The sequence below is a fragment of the Xiphophorus hellerii genome, chromosome 20, assembly GCF_003331165.1.
Source record: "Xiphophorus hellerii strain 12219 chromosome 20, Xiphophorus_hellerii-4.1, whole genome shotgun sequence".
In the NCBI taxonomy this organism is placed as follows: Eukaryota; Metazoa; Chordata; class Actinopteri; order Cyprinodontiformes; family Poeciliidae; genus Xiphophorus; species Xiphophorus hellerii.
Window position 1 is genome coordinate 21,146,099 of NC_045691.1, and position 19,396 is coordinate 21,165,494.

A 19,396-nucleotide genomic window follows, 5' to 3' on the forward strand; every position below is an offset into this window, starting at 1 on the left:
CTTTTGCTTGTGGAGGGATAAATGTTTGACCCAAGTCATACAACTTAAAAGGCAATTCTAACAAACACTATGTAATGTATACAATTATGACTTTGGAAAAAAAGTATTAAAAATGATCTCTCTCCTCTCTAGTTTTTAGCAATTATAAATAATTTTAGAAATCCTAAATGACCAAAACAAGAAGAGAGTTTTGTCACATTTAGCACGAGGCAATGAGAGAGAAATGTTACGTTTCTTTTTATACAGTGGGTGTAAATATCTGGCTTCAAGCATTGTTATAAATGTCTAATTATGTTCTTACATTGTGGGTGTCAAAATTGAAACTCTGGCAAGTGTAATGATTAAAAATAATTAATTAATGAAAAGTGATGAACAGTTGGAATCACACATCCAAAGAAAACATCAACACACTTTATATTAAAATACTTCAACCAAATGTGTTTGTCTATATGGAAAATTCAGAGCAGAGAACTTGACTGTAACAATGTGTTGTTCATTTTCCAGTGTTCTTAAAAAGACTATTAAAATTATGCAAGAAAAATATTATATTTAGCATGACTACATCCTCAGAGGAGGGATTTTCTAAATATAAGAACCTCACTGCATAGGTTTGAAAAAGTACCGTTTACATGCCCAGAGCTTAGAAATAAGTTTCTATGATTAGATAAGTTGACCCGGTCACTTAAAAAAAGGTACGTAACCTTTGTATTGGTAGTACATAATGCAACACCAAGAAGCACAAGAACCAGCTCAGCTTATTTTCATTTATAGCTTTGGATGGAGGAAGAGGACACAATGATTATGTTCAGAGTGATTTCTCATTTTATTGGTTTCTCTCCAGGTTCGGAGCAAGAAAATTCAGTCTAATGTCTGTAAAGGAAGCTAAGGTTTCTCTGTAGATCTGTTGATGCATCCTTGATTAAAAAAACAAAACAAAACCTTTTTATCCCAACAACAACTAAAATTTCATGTTTCTTAATAGATTTTAGAGCAAAAAATATCTTAATGCTACCTGTTGATTTGTGAAAGCATATAATCAACGGTACAGACGTGACTCAATTTAATCTGCTGAGCAAGATTATATAGTTGACATTTTACCAATTCAGTTTATAATTAGTGAGATTATAAACTGAATTTAAATGTCAGGCATAAAACTGAACAGTATGTACTTGATTTGAAGGAAAGTGTCTGGAGAAATTGTTGTGAAATTAGCTATGTAGAAATAATTTGAAATGAACTGTATGTAAATAAAACAGCTTTTCCTTCGACACATTAAGATATTTTAAGGTACTTGGCTAGTAATTGGTTAATTTATCAAAGGTAAAGGTGAAGATTCAAAGATAAACAGCTGATTTTCTGAACTCAGCATTGGAGGGAGTATGAGTTAAAAATGCTCAGACTCAAATGTGCAACAAAGTGTGACAAAAATATGAATAAAGTGGTACACTTTTGAGTAATAAACAGTACAGACCAAAAGTTTGGACACACAGTTGTGTCCAAACTTTTGGTCTGTACTGTATATGTACTGTATATATAATGAATCAATCAAATATTTTTATTTTACATTTTCTTCTAAAGTAAAATAAATTCAAATGCTGAATTGTTGCAGAGGAAAGACACGCTGGGGGCGAAAGGTGGATTTATTAGAATACATTCTAGTTGTAAAACAAAATTAGCAAGACATAACATCAGGGTGAATGTTAAGATACAAAACACAAGAGTCACAGATTAAATGAAATTAAGTATACAAGTAAAGCAAGTAAGTAAATAAAAGTTAGTGGGATATTATACAAACAGAGAGAAACACAGATCATGATTAAAAATAAAAACACTGAACCAAGACTAACCTAAAAAAGTAACATAAAAAACATGCCAATCTGTTCCTTGTACAAACTAAAAGTCAATTAATTACAAAACTCTGCTTCTATAGTTGCAAATGTAAGTGCAACTACATGGAAAACAAACTATGTAAAAATCATTTTTGCATCAAAACCTGACTTTAAGAAAGAGGGTAGAAACATCAGACTTGGGTATTCAAAGTTTCTGCTTTTTCTGTTGCATCAAAGTTTTCGAGAGTCTTGAGAACCTCTCCACCATCAAAGTCTGAAGGCACATCGAAGAAAAGCTCATCATCAAAGCAGTTCTCATCAGTTGGTGAAGCCATGAATGGCAGCTTCATGACCAGCCCGGTGAGCAGCCCACCAGCTGCAGCTGCAGCGATAGTGGCAAAGACAGCTGCAACCTGAAAGAGAGCTTGTTCCTGAGCAGTGCGGCCCAGACCTGGCTTCAGCCCGGGAATCAGCTTTTGCAGCTCCAGCAGCTTTGGATCTCCCTCTGGTGGAGCGCGATGGGAGAAGATCTGATACATGCTGGGCCCGTAGGTGTCTTCAGTGGCCATCAGGATAGCACAGATCCCTGCAGTGGATGATATGAGTCCGGTAAGCCCATGCAGATTGTGAATGCCACACTGGTCCTGGATCCTCAGGCGCTGAGCCAAAAAGGGAGTGAGGTACTTGTAGCCAAAGAAGCAGGCAGTGCAGCCTATGATGCCCAGAGCATATGCAGCTACTGGGGAGATCATCATATCCACAGAAGCCCCAACGGTAACTCCACCTGCCAGTGTCACGTTCTGAATATCTGCCATTGTTAGCTTGCCTCTTTTGTTGAACATCGCAGAGAGGGCAAAGGCGGTGATAGTGGATGAGCTCAGGCCTAAGAATGTGTGGAGTACGGCTCTGTGCTGGTCGTCACCTTTAAATGTGAGAGCAGAGTTAAATGAAGGCCAAAACACCCAAAGAAAAAGCGTTCCCATCACAGACAGAATGTCTGAGTTATAACTTGTGGTTTCTTTGGGGTGTCCTTTATTCAAACTTGGGCGATAGAGGACAAAAGTTACCCCCAGCCCAAAGTAACAGGCAAACAGGTGAATAAGAATACTGCCTCCTGCGTCATTGATCCGTAGATATTTGAGTACAGCCCACTCCGTGACGGCAAAGATAGGAATCTCCAGCAAAGCCATGACCAAGAGCTGAACAGGGCCGGTCTTCCCAAGCACAGCTCCAAATGAGATGAGGACCACAGCACAGGCAAACTCTGCATTTATGAGATTGATAACTCCAAAGTGGATTTTGCCATCAGAGTAAAACTGGAAGTACCCTTGAACCAGGATGGCCCACTGGATGGCGAAGGTGGCTGTGAGGAAGTTGAACACCATCCCACCGAAGCCGTAGAAGCGAAAGAAGGCCAGCAGGCAACCGAAGCCCAGGAAGATCATCACCTGAATATCAGCAAAGTAAGGGTAATCCTTATACATTGAGTTCTCCATCGGGTTGGTCTCGTTGTTTTGGAGCTTCGCACTGGAGTTATCGTCATAGGTGACAAAGATGCCGTAGAGTGTGATCATTACAACCTCCAGGACCAACACAAAGGTTGGCAAACGCAGCTTCAAGCTTGTTGATGCACTCATGATGATGAACGAGTTGAGCTGAGAGACATGCTCCTCCAGTTACTCTAACACCCCTTATATACAATTTCTTTCCCTGAGATAAGAGCAACTAATGGCTTTGGTGCATTATACTCCTCATATAAGGCAGGCCAGAGTCTTTAACAAAGCAGCATGTCAGATGAATGAACTTCAAACCTTCAGACTCATTATGATTATCTTATCTCTTCTTCAAGTTTTTATTTGCCTGTTCCAAACAGCAGTACACTGGTCATATATCTGTACATCGTTCTTCAAGCAGTGAACTTCAATTTACTTCTAATTCCTATAATTTTGATTATTTTTTGGGATGAAAACCAGATAGCATTTTGAGTCTAAATGTGAAATCAAAAATGAGTTTCACAAAGCAAAGACAGTGATTTCAAATTATTATCTGACTCCTGGTCAAACTCTAATAGAATTTGGTAGTCTGTTATTAGTAATTTTGGTTTATTAGACAACAGAATGTCTGAACACAAGCACACTGAATTCATAGCTCTCTATTATTCTTCAGATGTTAAGATTGATATGTACAGTAATATAAAATATTCAATTATCTATATTACCACTTTTATTTGCACATTGCATTACATTATTCAAAAGCTAAGATCTAAGTTGAATACATTTGAAAATGTACGTTTTCATAGTTAGACTTTTTTGTTGTGTATAGGGTAAACAAAAGATTCTTATTAGTATTTTATTGAGTATTGAACCTTCAGGACATCCCCTTTTAGTTATTTGTCCTTAATTTCTCCCACATTTGGTGGCAATATATCATTTATAAAATCTGTTTTGTTGGTAGTGTAGTCTATGTTCTACTTAAATTGTTAATAAACTTTATTTTTTAAAAAGACCACTGTCTCTACATAACTGCAACTTTTTCTCAGCTCATGATGACACATATTTACTTCCATACAACGTTACAATGGTTTATTTCACCGTAAATATACGAATGTTTTTTTTTTTTGTTAGCAGTAACACATTTTGACCAGCAGGTGTCGGTAGTAAATTTAATTTCTGCTTTATCCTCGCACATTCAACTTAAAGAACAAGAATTGAGGCTTGTCCCGTGATGCATTGCTCTGCCAACGTATGCAAACAGGAACATGGCCACCGGTTTCTAACGTAGGTGCTTTTTATTAGTCTCCTCTGTGAGCCTCACGCAGCCCGTGACAGCCTGTGAACCTGCCACGGAAGAAAACCCCACGGTAGAGTCCAGCCGCGGAACGTCCACACTCTGAAAGCAGCGTCCTGGTTGTTGTTCATCGGTCCCAGTCAGGTAAGGGCCGGTTAGCTCAATGCTAGCACACAAAAACCCCTCCAGTCAGTAAAAATATTATTGGGTCTTCGTGCGTTTAGGAATCAGGATTTTAAATGTTACGTGACGCCAGAAATGAGTACATAACTTTAACCCGAAAACAAAAGAGATGAGTTAAAGTGATGTAGCTTTGTTTCACTAAAAAAAAAAAAAAAAAATCCTTGACACGACTACACCAGAGCACAAGCCACAAAAGAAAAAAAGACAGTGATTTTCACGTCATGTTGCAAACGTTACTGAAAATGTTTAACATTTTCTCGCCACAAAACTGACTAAACACTGGATGTTACAGAAGTGCTTTTGATAAAACCCTCAAACAACTGTGTTAAAATGAAAAGCCACATTATTGATGTTTTTACACTGACACTCACACTGATTAATTTATTGCTTTGGATTATGATTAAATCAGAAACTGATGGCTGTTTGTTTTGGTGTATCCGTTTCTTCATACTTTTTTTTTCATAGAGATGCACAAATGAAGCTATTTTTGGTTGATACCAGTTTCTGGTTTTCATTTTTGAGGTCTAGATTTAAAAACAGAAAGTAAATAAAGAAAAAATATTTAGATTAAAATAAGACAGCCAGACTGAAGCGATTTATTTTTGATTTTCTTTTAAAATCATCAACTTTCTTCAAATGTAGTTTTAAAGACGGGGGCTGTGATAAACGATTGAAGCTCATCATGAATTGTTAGTTTCTCTTTATGTAAACTAAAAACACATAGTTAGTTAGTTAACAATTAATACTTAAAGACAAATAAAAACAGGTTAAAATATTTTCTGAAATGCGGACGTTATAACAATTACACAAAATAAATGGCATCTTTTTTTGGTGCAATTTTAATATAATTACTGACTCAAACATATGTTGTTTGTCCTATTTAGTTTTATACTAATTTAGGTAAAATTAACACTTGTAAATAATTCCAATAAGAACATGCATATTTAATTAATGCAGTTAGAGGAAAAACCAGAACAAAAATCCAATGAAAAGAGTAAAATGTACCTGGAAATATTATATAAAATATGCTAACATAAAACCCCCAAGAAATAACAAATGTTAACAATACTTTTCCAAATTTCCTGGTTTTTATTTGTTATCGTGTGAACTAGTTTTTATCATGTTGTTTTTATTATTCTTGTCGTTAATTAAAACAAAAATACTTTAAAGAAACACACTTTTCTAAACCAATAACATCAGCAGACTGTTTATCACCCTACTTACACAAACGATGAGGATACAACAAAATGTGTATCATCTTTTAAGAATTAGAACTAGATTAGAATTAACATAAGTGCATGAAAACTCAATATTTCACTATGTTTTTGTTTTTTCACCATATTCATGCTTTTGATAGTCACTGATTTTGTGTACAGCACTTTAGGCATAGCATGTTCATTCAATTGTTTTCAGCTGTATGGAAACAATGATTTGTTGATTGTGTAACAAACAAATTTGAAAATTGCATTAGTTGCAATTTGTAGTTGTACTTGCAAAAAACCTTTTCACAAAGAACATGAAACGACTTATAACGACTGTCCACTTTTAAAGCTCGTCTTAAAACCCATCTATTTTATTTGGCTTTCAACTCTAGCGGGATCTAGTTTTAAATTGTATGTTTTTGTTTTCAAACTGTAAGTTTTTATTTTATGTTTTTTTTATTGTTATGTTGTGTTTTGATGTACAGCACTTTGTATCAGCTGTGGTTGTTTTAAAGTGCTTTATAAATAAAGTTATTATGGTATGGTATGGTATTCTTTTACTCTCATCCTGTCACCTTGAACGACCGGACTGACATTGTGGTTTTCATCCTGAAAAGCAAAGACTGAGCCATCATCACAATGTGTTTGTGGCATTTGGGTCCATTCAAATATTTCTTTCCCCTTTAACTTTTTTTGGCAAGTGGATTTGGTTTGCACTTTTTTTTTGACTGAAAATGATCAAGACATGTGGGAATACAGAATAAATAAAAAAAAAAATACAGAATGAAATACCCTGTAGTAATAAATATTGCTGATAACTTGATACATGTCTGCAAAATTGTCTGTCAATTTATTTCTGCTTCAAATATAACCCTATTTAGATTGAAGTAATTAGGAAATTCTGCAAACTCCAGTGTTTTTTCAGAAAACGATTTTTATTGTGTAAATGACAGAAGACTAAACATGCTCATATAAAGATTGAAGAAACAGCTGCTTTGTGTAACATTGTTTATAGATTTCTCTAGGGACGCTCCAATCAGGTTTTTTTCCGATACCGATCACCCATGAGGCCGATCTTTGATACAACAAATATAACAGGAGCAATATTATAGATCTTTTCTCATAGTTGCTCCTGAACAATCTGGAGGAGCATTAAATATTTAAAATATTGTGTAATTTCCAAGACCAATCATTTAATAAGACTCACCCATTTGTCCTCATTTATTTCTGTGCATCCACATGTGAGCAACTGCTTAAATCATTAGAGGACTGCTTGAAAGATTGCATCAGTAATTGCAGAATGAAATATCCTCATTTTATCACGAAAAGAGTCAGAAAAGCAGAAAGTTCATGAACTTATAAAGTAACCAGATGTGCAACGACATGCTGTTTTTTTTTTTTTAATGTACCAGAGAGAAACAATAGAGTCTATAATGTGTGGAAATTTAACATTTTCTCATGTGCAGTACATTGATAACGGTTAATTCACAGAAACAATGTTCTGTTGGCGTGATCTGCTACCTGAGGGTGGTTCTCGTTTTTTCTGAGCCTCGCTGTGACTCTTCCTGGACATGCCAGCGAGCTGTCAACTTGCTTCCTCCTCTTCCTGAAATAGATCTAGAGGCAGTCTGTACCGCTGCAGGTCCTGGAAGAGCCTAAACTCTCCAAACTGCTTTCGTGCCCTGAGGATATTAGGAACCTATATTCCCCTACATCCGCTCCTAGTTTCTGACTCGTTCTCATTAATAAAGAAATGCCAGGTTAGGAAGATGCATCTTGTGTCCAAATCTGCAGCTAGAAAACTATTTATTTCCTGGATGTCTTTTGGATCAGAACTAAAATGTGATGTAATTTATGTCAATTTAGCTCTAATGTTCTGCAGCCAATCCCCATAGAAAGCTTGTCACCCTCTGCAGTCTGTGTGATAAAAACACCTTGACTTTTCAATTTTAAATTTAAACTTCATTTAAGGGCTAATAAATATTCATTTGTGATAATGAATATTTATGACAAATATTCATTATGATTGATTTGAATTGATTATTTTTTCTTACATTATTTAATGATAGTTTCCTTTTTCCCCACTAAAAGTTACTAAAAATCTTGAAATTTAAAATTTGCCAAATGATCAGTAGCTGCAACTTGTCTGCAACTGATGAATGTAACATTTTGATGGATGATAAAATGTCCTAGTAGTTATTCTAATAAATTATAACATTGTTGTTTTCAAGACCATTTTAAACTAATATATTGATAATGCCAGCTCACCCTCTAAAAGACCAATAAACACAGCAGTCAAAAATAATAAATAAACCGGAAGTAACAATCACAAACAGTTGAAACCATAAATAAAATGTATTATGATGTCTCTGTAAACAAGACCTTGTTGCCTTTCAAAAAATATTAATCATCACAATGGAAATTAATCAAACTCATTTTAATTTATCCAGCAATTATTTGATAAATTAGTTATCGTGATAGGCTTAAGTGCATACCAATATATAATATATTAATTTTGACTATGTTATTTTCAATAACAAACCTACATTCAGCTTCTAAGGAAATTAGGGTAGAACTTAAGCAATTTAACGAAACAAATCTGAAATGTTGGTCTAACAAAAAAGGAGTTCATTCATTGTACAGAGATCGGCTGCTGTTAACAAAGCTCTGGATGTTTTAATAGCATTAGCATTTAGCTGGTTGCCATTGTTAACTTTGGATATATACTCTTCTGACTCTTGGCAGGATGAGAAATATTCTTTGAGTTTTAGGCCCAGGCCAGTTTGCTGGCTAATCAAGCACAGTGACACCATCATCGTTAAAGCAAGTATTGGTACCACATTATCCTGGATAATAAAATCAGCATCTCCATAAAGCTTGCCAGCAGAGGGAATGATGAAGTGCTCTAAAATAGATGGCTGTATTGATTGTGGACTGCAGAAAACACAGCGGACCAACTTGACAGATAATAATAATATGACGCCACAAATCCTCACTGACTCCTGGCTGAAGTCATTTCTGCTGCTTGTGAACCTTTTTTCCGTCACAATTTTTCCTTCCACTCAACTTTGCATGAATAACATTGTTTTGTGAATAGCCAGCTTATAATATTTGGGATTACTGATCTTCTGGAGAGAGTTGATGTGTCTTCTGGACACCTGTCAATTCTATTGTCTTTCTCGTGATTGCGTAGGCCAATGGTTTTCAGTCCTTGTTCTCAGGACCCACTGTCCTTCATGTTTCTACTGTAGCACACAATGGCATGCTGAGGAGGCAATGCTTTTGTTTGATTCAGGTCTGCCAGAGCAGGGAAACATCTAAAACATGAAGGACTGTGGGTTTTGAGAATTAAAAACCCCTTTTGTAACATTTTAATGTTCTGTGACACTGAAGATTGGCTTTTCTCTGAGCTATAACCATAATCATTGAATGGGATTAGAAATAAATAGTTGAAATATGACTGAATGTTTTTGAATCTGTGCAGTTTCTTTTTTATTGAACTGCTGATATAAATTACCTTTCAATTATATTCTAATTTATAAATATACACCTGTACCATCACATTGCTTATGTGCAATTTCAATATGCATTGTCAATGGTAATGACAATAACTAAAGTACTGAGGCAGTAGTTCAAACTGGATATTACTTAGTAGTAAAGATCTGGTCAAACTTTGTTTCAGTGTCATCATGGCGAGTCCAAGGACCAGAAGAGTTCTGAAGGAAGTGAGAACCCAAGATGAGAATAATGTAAGTCCTCACACATTGGTGTATTTGTGTGATTTGATTTTATCCAAGAAAAGAAATAAAATTTTACCGTACTGGAAACAGAATCACTTTACAAATAAGCTTGTCTTTGTGTTATAGAGAAGCCATTTGATGGTCCTTTCATCAGTGCCTAAATAAGCCAGTAGTCATTTTTGACGGTCATTGTTCTGCCAGTGGACATTTGGTTGGCCGTCATCTCTGGCAGACATTTTTCCGCCTTGTAACTTTTGTAAAAAAAACAAAACAAAATCAACCAAACAAGATACTTTGATTGCACCTAATTTGTATTCTGAAATACTAAGAGTAGACTGTCAGTATTTTTATTTTGTGAAAATTTAGATTGGGAAAAAAAAGCTGATGCACCACCATGTACCATTTTTTAAAATTGTAACTCACTTTTTCTAATGTTTTCTTTGCAGCTTTGTTTTGAGTGTGGGGCTTTCAACCCTCAGTGGGTTAGTGTCACATATGGCATTTGGATCTGCCTTGAGTGCTCTGGGAAGCACAGAGGCCTGGGAGTGCACCTGAGGTAAGAGGGGTGGAGAACATCATGCTTTTGTTAAATCGAGAAATATAATATTTTAAAATCTGTCTGGCTCATGTCAGATCATTAGTGATTTTCCTGGTGTTTCAAAGCACATTGTTATAGCCTTTGAGTCGTCCTCTCTCTACAGTTTTGTGCGCTCGGTCACCATGGACAAGTGGAAAGATATTGAACTGGAGAAAATGAAAGCTGGTGGAAATGGAAAGTTCCACCTGTTTCTAGAACTCCAAGATGATTATGACCCAAACTGGACCTTACAGGATAAGTACAACAGCAAAGCTGCTGCGCTCTTCAGAGACAAGGTGAGCAGCACAAAACCAACGTTTTATAACTAAAACTTTCCGTTTGGTCTGGAAAGGACACAGCGTGTTACTAAATATTTATTTGTTGGAAATGAAATAGCTTTGTAAACTGTCTTGCAAAAACATTCCCACTCCTTTAACTTTTTTACACTTTATGAAATTACTACCACAAAATGCGACGTGTGACTGAATTGTAGATGATAATCCAAAGAATATCTGATTTCTGTTGTGAATTTTAATTTAGACCCCTTTTAATCGGATTCCTTTGAATAAAATAAAGTACAAATACTTTTTGGACAACCGCCTGAGTTATGGAAAATTTTAAAGTATTCAATTTGATTGAGCTTTTTTGCTAAGAAGGATGGGCAAAAAACTTAAGTCTCTATGTACGAAACTGGTTGAGACATTTCCAAAATACTTGCCGCTGTAATTGTAGCAAAACATGATTCTATGTCATGTTGACTCAATGGAGCTAAATTCAATACAATGCACAGTAAAAATTGTATGTTTATTTTTAAAATTTAAAATATGCATGGGTTTTCGACCATTTCACATCTGTCAATTTTAGATTTGTCACATAAAATCCCACTAAACTACAATAAAGTTTGATGTAATAACATTTTTGCAAGACATAATAAATTAATGAAATGAGTGCACTTTTGTCTTGTGGTCTAAAGAATTCAGTCTTGATTTACTTTTCTAGGTAGCAACATTAGCTGAGGGGAAGGAGTGGTCCATTGATACGTCCCCTGCCAGAAACTGGACTCCTCCTCAACCTAAGTCGGGCCTTTCATCGTCTCACCGGTACCTTGGACAATTTGAACACATTAATTCTGGTTGTTATTGAAACAGAGCAGGCTTTAAATTTGTTCATTTATTTACATCCAGATCTGGAGGATCTGGACAGAATCCAGCCAGTTCTGGTGACAAAGCTTTTGAGGATTGGTTGAGTGACGATGTCAACTCTTATCAAAGGTAAGATTTTTCCTGTCTCATTTCATTCTGGTTTGTTGTGCACAGCAAGTTATGTGTTGGTAATTTCATGTAACGTGCTTTTATTGTTCCTCAGTGGGGGAGGCTACAGTGGGAACCAAGAGAATCGATATGTTGGTTTTGGCAACACTGTAACCCCAGAGAAGAAGGATGAGGACTTCTTGAACAATGCAATGTCGTCAATTTATTCAGTAAGTCTCTGTATATTTAACTTCTTTTGTTTCGCTGAAGACTACTTATTATGCTTTCGTTGTTGTTTAATATTATTTTTTGTGTTTTGCAGGGCTGGAGCAGTTTTACTGTTGGTGCCACCAAATTTGCTTCAATTGCCAAAGATAATGTAATTTAAAATGTTTCATATAAAGCTGGAGTTTAAACGTAACTCCCCTTGAAGACTTGTGAAACTCATTATCTTGTTTCTTTTTATGCACTTGTACAGACAACAAAACTGGCAAACCAAGCAACTTTAAAGGTAAGAATAGCATCTCAAGTAGCCTGGTAAAGCCAAAGATTTCTTTGTGCTTTTCAGTCGATTTTATTGAAACATTCCTTCCAGCTTGAGGAGATTGATGGCATAGACATGCAGTATTTTACTGGCTATTTATTATGCAATGTATGTGGTACATCTTAGGCTGTGATAACAGTGTTATTACTAATATCTCCCTGCCCTCTTTGGACGTAGTTGAGGGGCTATAAAGCACCCCCTGAACCGGTAAAGCAGTTTATAGCTGCATGCTCATTTTTGCACATCATTTATTTAAGGCTACCATATTTTTTTTTATTTATTTTTTAAGCAAATTTTAAATAGAGAGCCATTGTGCAAAATGTTGCTGTATTACATGTTAATGTGCTTCTGCTTGTTAACACTAAGAGTTGCTTGTGTTGGTGCCTTGAGTTTATGTCCTGATGCAGGAGGTATATTGGGACATAAACGGTAATATTAAAAAAGGATTGCAAATAATTCCCACCCTTATTATGGATATGAGCTACTGTTCACTCACTTCCATATATAATGGGTTATCCATTTATGCATGTCTTCTTTTTGTCTTTTACAACCATTACAAGAAATGTTAGATGTAAAGATGTGCTATGGCATGTGAAAACATTTCTTTATAGCCCCCAGGATTATCATGTTACTCTGCAATGCATTCAGTGTAGTGCTGGGTGCACTGAACATATAGAGTAATAATAATACATTCTTGTCCAGTGTTATGGGCCCAAAGTGTCAGAATCAAATAAATACTTTGCTAAATAAGTATTTATGGGGTTAATTTCTATTTCTATTGTCTATCTATTGTTACATTTCCTCAACAATAAATATTATGGATATTTATTCTCTGTAGCTTCTATGCACCATCTCAGCCTTGTCTATATCACTTACTGATGTTGATGGGGAAAGACTGACAAACTGAAATAAATTGATATGCTGCAACTCGACTGTTAACTAATAACTGAAATAATTATACGTCTTTTGGATGTGTAACGGATACAAAGTTGATTAGACAGTTTTTACAGTTGATCAGCTACGCATTAAATAAATTAAAATGTTTACTTACACTTTTTCTGATTTTAGTTTCTTTAGAGTGATTTTATTTGTTGAATTGTGGCACTTTTAGCCACTGAAAGCCCTGAACAACATGATGGGGGTGGGGGAGATCTTTTAGCATTATCATGTCAGAGCCACTGGGAACCAAAGCCTCCTATATAATAAAAATTTGCTAAAGATTCTAAGATAAATTAAAAAAAAAGACAAATGATAGAAAAGTGTATAATGTAAAGCAGCTTAGAATGTGAGTGGAATCTTAGCTTTAAAAATATGTTCTATAAAACGTTTTACTTCTCAGAATATATTTGATTACATGTCTACCATAAATGACAGCCTGTGTTTGATGAGGACAGATGAATCAGTATGCAGTAAGCAGTGCTGCCTCTAAAAAGCAAGCTGATGTAAGCTTTTTTCTTTTTTTTTTCCTTTGCGCCATTACTCCCTCTAGAGCTTTTTCAGTGTCATTGTGAATGCTCGGTGTTTACATGCAACTGAAGGACAAGCAGCTCAGTGTGTTGCGCTAATGTGGATCTTTAATTATGTTTTTATTCAAGTGAACTCTCCTCTCTTGACTTCCAACTAGGCCACAGAGTTAGGACAGACAATAAATGAGAATGTTATCAAACCTACCCACGAGAAGGTAACACTGATGTTTGGAGTCGCTGCTTTGGTGGTGGGCTGCAGTGCTTTTTAGACAAAAACAACTTCAGATGTGAATGTGCTCTTTCCTCCACTGCTCGCCTCTGCCAGTTTTTCTGCTCAATGCCAGCTTACACTAAACGACAAAATCTGTGGACTTTAGTATAAAAATGCATGTTCTGTCAATATCTGTGGATGTCTGCAAACTGTCTATGCCGTCACATTTTGAATGCTTTGAATTGTTTGAGTAAAATTTTACGACTGTCTTATTTTAAGCTTCTTAGATTAAAAGTTATATTTCTCTAGTCCAATCAACTAATTGCCTTTAATTGCCCAAGTACAGAAGGATATGAACAATAATAGAGGTATGCTTAATCTGAAACCCATTGACTGACACTTTTGACAAAATCATTTTGTCTTCTAATGTAGAGTTGGCATTACTAATTCTAGCTGTCTGTAGTTATTGTGTGTTTGCTTTATTTAAAACTGTTATTACTTTCTTGCTTTTGCCTTCTTAATTGGTGGTGCTATCAACTAAACCAATCACTTTTCTCATCCAAATGTTAACTGCTGCTACAACAGTGTGTGCAGTAAATGAGTGCTTCTGTTTTTCAAAGTTTCTAATAATAATTTGGCTCATCCAGGTCAAAGATGGCAAATTGATAGATGAAATGACAGTCGGCATCACTGGGCTGGCAAACAAGGTATGATGGGCAGACCGCTGCCTCTATGTACTGGTGCAAAACCAGCCTCCTGACTGACTGACGGAGGGCTGCCCCCGTCAAAAAGAGATTTTAGAGCAAAAACTTGCACAAGAAAAGTCTGGACAGCCTGAGGAGGCTGGTTTTGCACTGTCGATAAAAGCCTGAACAATGCTAATTAAATGTGATGTTTTGTTTTTCTTGCTGCCATGAATATTCTGGCGGTGAGTACACTGTAGACCAAAATGTATCCTGTAATGTTAATAAAACAATTTTTATCTTTTGGACAGTTAAACCATAACGGCAATGTTTAAGTTGATTTAATAACTCTAATGTGTTGTGTAAATCATGATGTATCACCTTTAAATTCTACTTTACATTGTTCACTGTGTATTTAACAATTGTTGTAGTCAGGTTTTAAACTTGGTCTTACATTTGTTTAGGTTCAGGGAGCTGGAGCAAAATTGACAAACCTGTTTACTGGAAAACCGCAAGATGGGTAATTAACTGTCATATCTTTGCCTTCTTTTAAAGGTGCATTTTAATACATTAAAATGTAGTGAAAGTGCATTTATTTTAGTAATTCTGTGTTAAAATTGAAACTCGTGTATGACATTAAATAATTAGAGGGATAAATTTGAAATGTTTCTGTTCATTTCGATTATTATGGCTCACAGATTAGCTGACCAGAAATTAGAACATCAAATAAGACCAGTAAAGGAAACTTAGTATAGAAATGTTATGATGGTATAGTCATGACAACTACTAACTATTCCAGTTGTCATTGGTAACCTTCACAAGGAGAATATTCCTCAAAAGGTCACTATTGAAGAAATTTGCTGTTCAAAATTTGATATTGTAAAAGTTCCTTAAAACCCTCACCTAAAGTACTTTATTCCAATAATATAGTGTGGTTTTTCAGTTAATATTGTTCATTTTCTCCTGTGTTCAGCTCTGGTGGAGAGAGCTACCAGAACATGGATGCTACTGAGGGGTATCAAGGCAGCTCCAGCCAACCTGTGTCAAGGGATTTCTGGGAAACCTTTGGCAGCAACAGCTCCTTAAAGGAGAAGAAATCTCCCAGCAGTGACAGCTGGACCATGGCAGATAATTCTGCCAAGAAGAGCTCTGACAGCTGGGACAATTGGGGCTCTGAAGGAGCCTCCAACAACAAACACAGCACAGAGGAGAGCTGGGAGGCCTGGGACAACAACTGGGAGAATGCGGATGGTAAGACAAAGAAGAGTCCCTCGAAGCCTGCTGATGAAGCCTGGGATAATGCAGGCTGGTGATTGCCTCATAAACTTACATCACCTAAAGTTTTTTTTTTCTTCCCCCTTTCCACCTTCTGCCAGTTTCTCTCCTGTTATTCATCTCATTTGCACTTTCTGGAAGAGAGTTGCATTAGCTTAACTCCTGTTTATGCATTCAGGATGAATTTAATCAATGAACCCCAGAGATGATTTGAGCTTATCAAATGAACACCTAAAGGAACTGTTCACTGCCAGAGCTATATTTTATTAGGAACTGCCCCCATCTCAAAGAATCACCTTTATTCAGTGTAGATAAAATCATGACTTCCTGTATGGATTGATAAAATGTTTTGGTTGTAAAGTAAAATAAAGCGGTGTGCCAACAATAAGTGGTTTGGCAATACTGTTGTTTTTCAACATTGAAATTATCGCATGGAAAAAAAAATCTGGTATTGTAAATGAGTTACTGTAAATATTACAATATTTTTTCTGTTTAGTCTAATTATTATTTTTGAGCACCTGATGCCCATTTAGCCCTGCAGTCACATATTTAAAATCAATTACAATGAAACAGTTTAAGAGCTTGTCTACAGGTGATTAACCTATCGGAAATTAAAATCGTGATATGTAACATGCAATATGTGGATCTATTATTTGTCATTTTGAGTCATCGAGACCCCAAAACTGCTTCAAAAAATGTGAGAGCTGCAGAATCCCTTTGTTGTGTGATTAGGACAAGAAAATGAGACAAAAGGATCATGTGAAAATTGGCTGGTGTTGCTAAGACACAGAAAAAAAAATCTAAAACATCTAAATGTTTCTGTACAATTTGAATTAATTCCTTCTCAATAATAAGAGAAAATTGTTTCTTAGTGGATTTTACTGTTCTTGAGCATCCTCCTGTTTAGCATAGAGTGAGCCTGGACACTTAAGAGTCATAAAACTACCATTAGACACCAAATAAATTATTGGTATTCTCTCATTTTCATAGAAATTGCCATACAAGTACAACTGAAGATCTGATTTAATGATCAGATGAACTGTCCATCATTGTAAAGCTATTAAGAGCTATTCTATTTTGGGGCTTTTATGCGTTTTGTTATGTTTAGTTTTTCATTTTTTAATATTTGTTTTAAATTAACACTACGTGTCAAAATCACTCTGTCTTTACCGCTCAGATCAGGGTTCTTTAATTAAACAAACTTGTATCATCAATCAGACATATCATCTTGTCCTCATTTTCTACTTTTATGTTTTGAAGACATTATGGACCTTTGGGGGAAAAATTGTATTCTGTATTAAATCATTTTAAGTGAAAACGTCTTGTTGCAGGGAAGCACTCCTAGTACTGTACGTGTGCATGAAGGTTGTTTCAGAAACTGGATCCAGGGCATGAGTGTAGACTAGATTTTCATGAGGATAGTTTGCAAGCCGCAAATCTGTGAGCATTTGTGACATCACCTCAGGAGGTACTTGTATATTTCATCTCATGGTTACATTTAAAATTAGTATCACTATTATTAACATTCACTATGGCCGGTATACTTGGATTATCATTGGTCTTTAACGCTTGTGAATTAGTTCAATTGCAAATTGGATGAGTTTAGGTGGCATTTGCACTCAGTGATCATCATAGATGCGGGTACATTACGAAAAGTTAACCTTATAACAAAAAAGCATGATGTCATTGTGAAACGGGGTGTCTGTAGCAAATTTAATTGGACAACTAATTTCCTGTGGGGATTTTCATTTTCTGAATGGCCCAACCAAACCACATTGGAACTTGATTAGTTTTTCTATTAGTGCAATAAAATTTTTTATTTGTATCATGATGAGCATTGTAATGGATGTTGTGCCTCTTAGTCTTTGTATTATTATTATTATTATTATTATTATTATTATTGTTAGTGTTAATCAGTCAAAAAATGGCACTGAGTTGTTACAGCTCTTAGGATACAGTCTCGTTAGGCATAAAGTTCTGTTATAATCATAGAAGAAATATTCTTAGAAACTTCAATACAAACCCACTTCCCTACCTCCGAGAAGTCCATTGTTTACAGTTTACTATCCTTATTTTCAAGTCCCTCGGTTTTGTTTTGATGGTTGATTTCAACTGATTATTGTTATTATTTTGTGTGTACGGGGTTAAAAACGTGACTGACAGCAAACTCAAGTCTCCAGTGTTGATGTGTTTTCAGTGTCAATGCTGCGCTGTTTAAAAAAAGAAACCTGTAACAGTCGTCTTGCTGAAACTCTGCAGTCGTGTTTATGTACAGTCATGTGTTAAAGCCTTAAGAAGCCTTTGTAACTTTCTGTTAATGATGGATGTTTGCTTGTGTGTGTGTCTCTCTGATGCAGTGAGGTGTACATTTTAGTAAATGTTGCTCTTATTGTCTGCTACATTACTGACACATTGTGAAGACCCTGTTGCTTCTCCTTTTTTGTCTTTCTTAAGGTGGTATAAAATTGGGGATTTTAAGGGAAGACTTTGTGCTGAAACATCTCACCACTTTTTGATTTTTAAAAAGACACAAGAGCAGTAAACCAGCAAATGTCTTGCTTAGCCCACTTTCTTTTCCATAAAATACAGAATTTGTTGAACAAATCAAATGCATTTAACTACTTTTGTAAAAAGTTAAGACTTTTTTAATCAACAACTGATTATTTTTCACATTACAGTAATTTAATTTATACGGTTTCTCTGAGCATCAGTTGATCTGTGCCTGTGCAACATTTGAGATCGAGTATGTGTGTTTAGCTGTGAAACTAATCATGTCAAAATACTATTTTTGATGTCATGCATGATATTTAAAGTGGCTATGAATACATGACGTTGTTTCCTCAGTGAATTAAAGTACAGTTGTCTGCTTGTTTCACCAGCAGCATTCCTATAAGGTAAACCTGTGTTACCCATCACGTTAGGGCTGTGGATAATTTTTCCTGTACACATGGTTCAGTGTAAAATAAAACCGTATCGTGAGTGATTCTGTGTTGCGGTGTAGTCATTTCTTGAAATTTATATGAAATTTGTAATTTTCATAAATGAAAATCCAGATTTTTTTTTATCTGCAAAGCATTTTATGTTAAAGTATCACATGGTGATTCTTTTATACATACGCATCTGAAACATGGTGTCCACGTATTTAGCCCTTTCGAGCCACATTCAGTGCAAGTCTTGCGTGATGTGTTTACTAGTTTTGTGTTTATAAGGACTGAATATTTAGTCCATTCTTTGTAAAATTACCAAAGCTTAGATGAAGATGATAACCTATGTAATGAGTAACTTTAAAATATTGATCTAAGTTGTTCCATTATAGCTTAGGCTGCATGTTTTTGGTTGTTGTCCTGCTGAAAGTTTGAACCTCTGCTTTTCTGTTCCTGTTGAAGAAAATGATTCCCACAGTAAAATACTGCCACCATTCATAATAGGAATGGTGTGTTCAGGATGATGTGAAATGTCAAATTTATCGTTTTGCTTACTGACCAAAAAAGTTGAGTTTTATCTCCTACTCAAGATGAGATAAAACTCATCTTCTCCCTTTTTTAACAGCCTTCTTTTCCTGTGGTAAAGTACAAACAAGATTTATTAGGAATGTTGTTTTTTTTTTAACAACTTTCTTCTTGTCACTTTTCCATAAAGACCAGATTTG

General features: G+C 35.5%; 2 protein-coding genes across 8 annotated transcripts; one reads left to right on the forward strand and one right to left on the reverse strand.

Annotated features, from left to right (window-relative positions):
- Positions 1-1,623: 1,623 nt before the first annotated feature.
- rh50 (Rh50-like protein) lies at positions 1,624-3,550 on the reverse strand. Its single transcript, XM_032548825.1, has one exon. It carries the CDS (start codon positions 3,464-3,466, stop codon positions 2,021-2,023), a length of 1,446 nt encoding a protein of 481 aa, XP_032404716.1. The 5' UTR covers positions 3,467-3,550; the 3' UTR covers positions 1,624-2,020.
- A 992-nt stretch (positions 3,551-4,542) lies between these two features.
- On the forward strand, positions 4,543-18,730 carry arfgap1 (ADP-ribosylation factor GTPase activating protein 1). 7 transcript variants are annotated; one of them, XM_032549069.1, is made up of 14 exons: positions 4,544-4,760; positions 9,684-9,750; positions 10,188-10,297; positions 10,443-10,614; positions 11,318-11,418; positions 11,503-11,589; positions 11,684-11,798; positions 11,891-11,947; positions 12,047-12,079; positions 12,290-12,319; positions 13,737-13,793; positions 14,437-14,496; positions 14,937-14,992; positions 15,446-18,730. In XM_032549069.1, exons 2-14 carry the CDS (start codon positions 9,691-9,693, stop codon positions 15,783-15,785), a joined length of 1,278 nt encoding a protein of 425 aa, XP_032404960.1. In that variant the 5' UTR covers positions 4,544-4,760; positions 9,684-9,690; the 3' UTR covers positions 15,786-18,730. The 7 variants fall into 7 exon arrangements, with proteins under 7 accessions (XP_032404962.1, XP_032404960.1, XP_032404961.1 ...); XM_032549071.1 differs by lacking the exon at positions 14,437-14,496 and having other exon boundaries at positions 4,543-4,760; positions 14,943-14,992; XM_032549070.1 differs by lacking the exon at positions 12,290-12,319.
- The last annotated feature ends 666 nt before the right edge of the window (positions 18,731-19,396 follow it).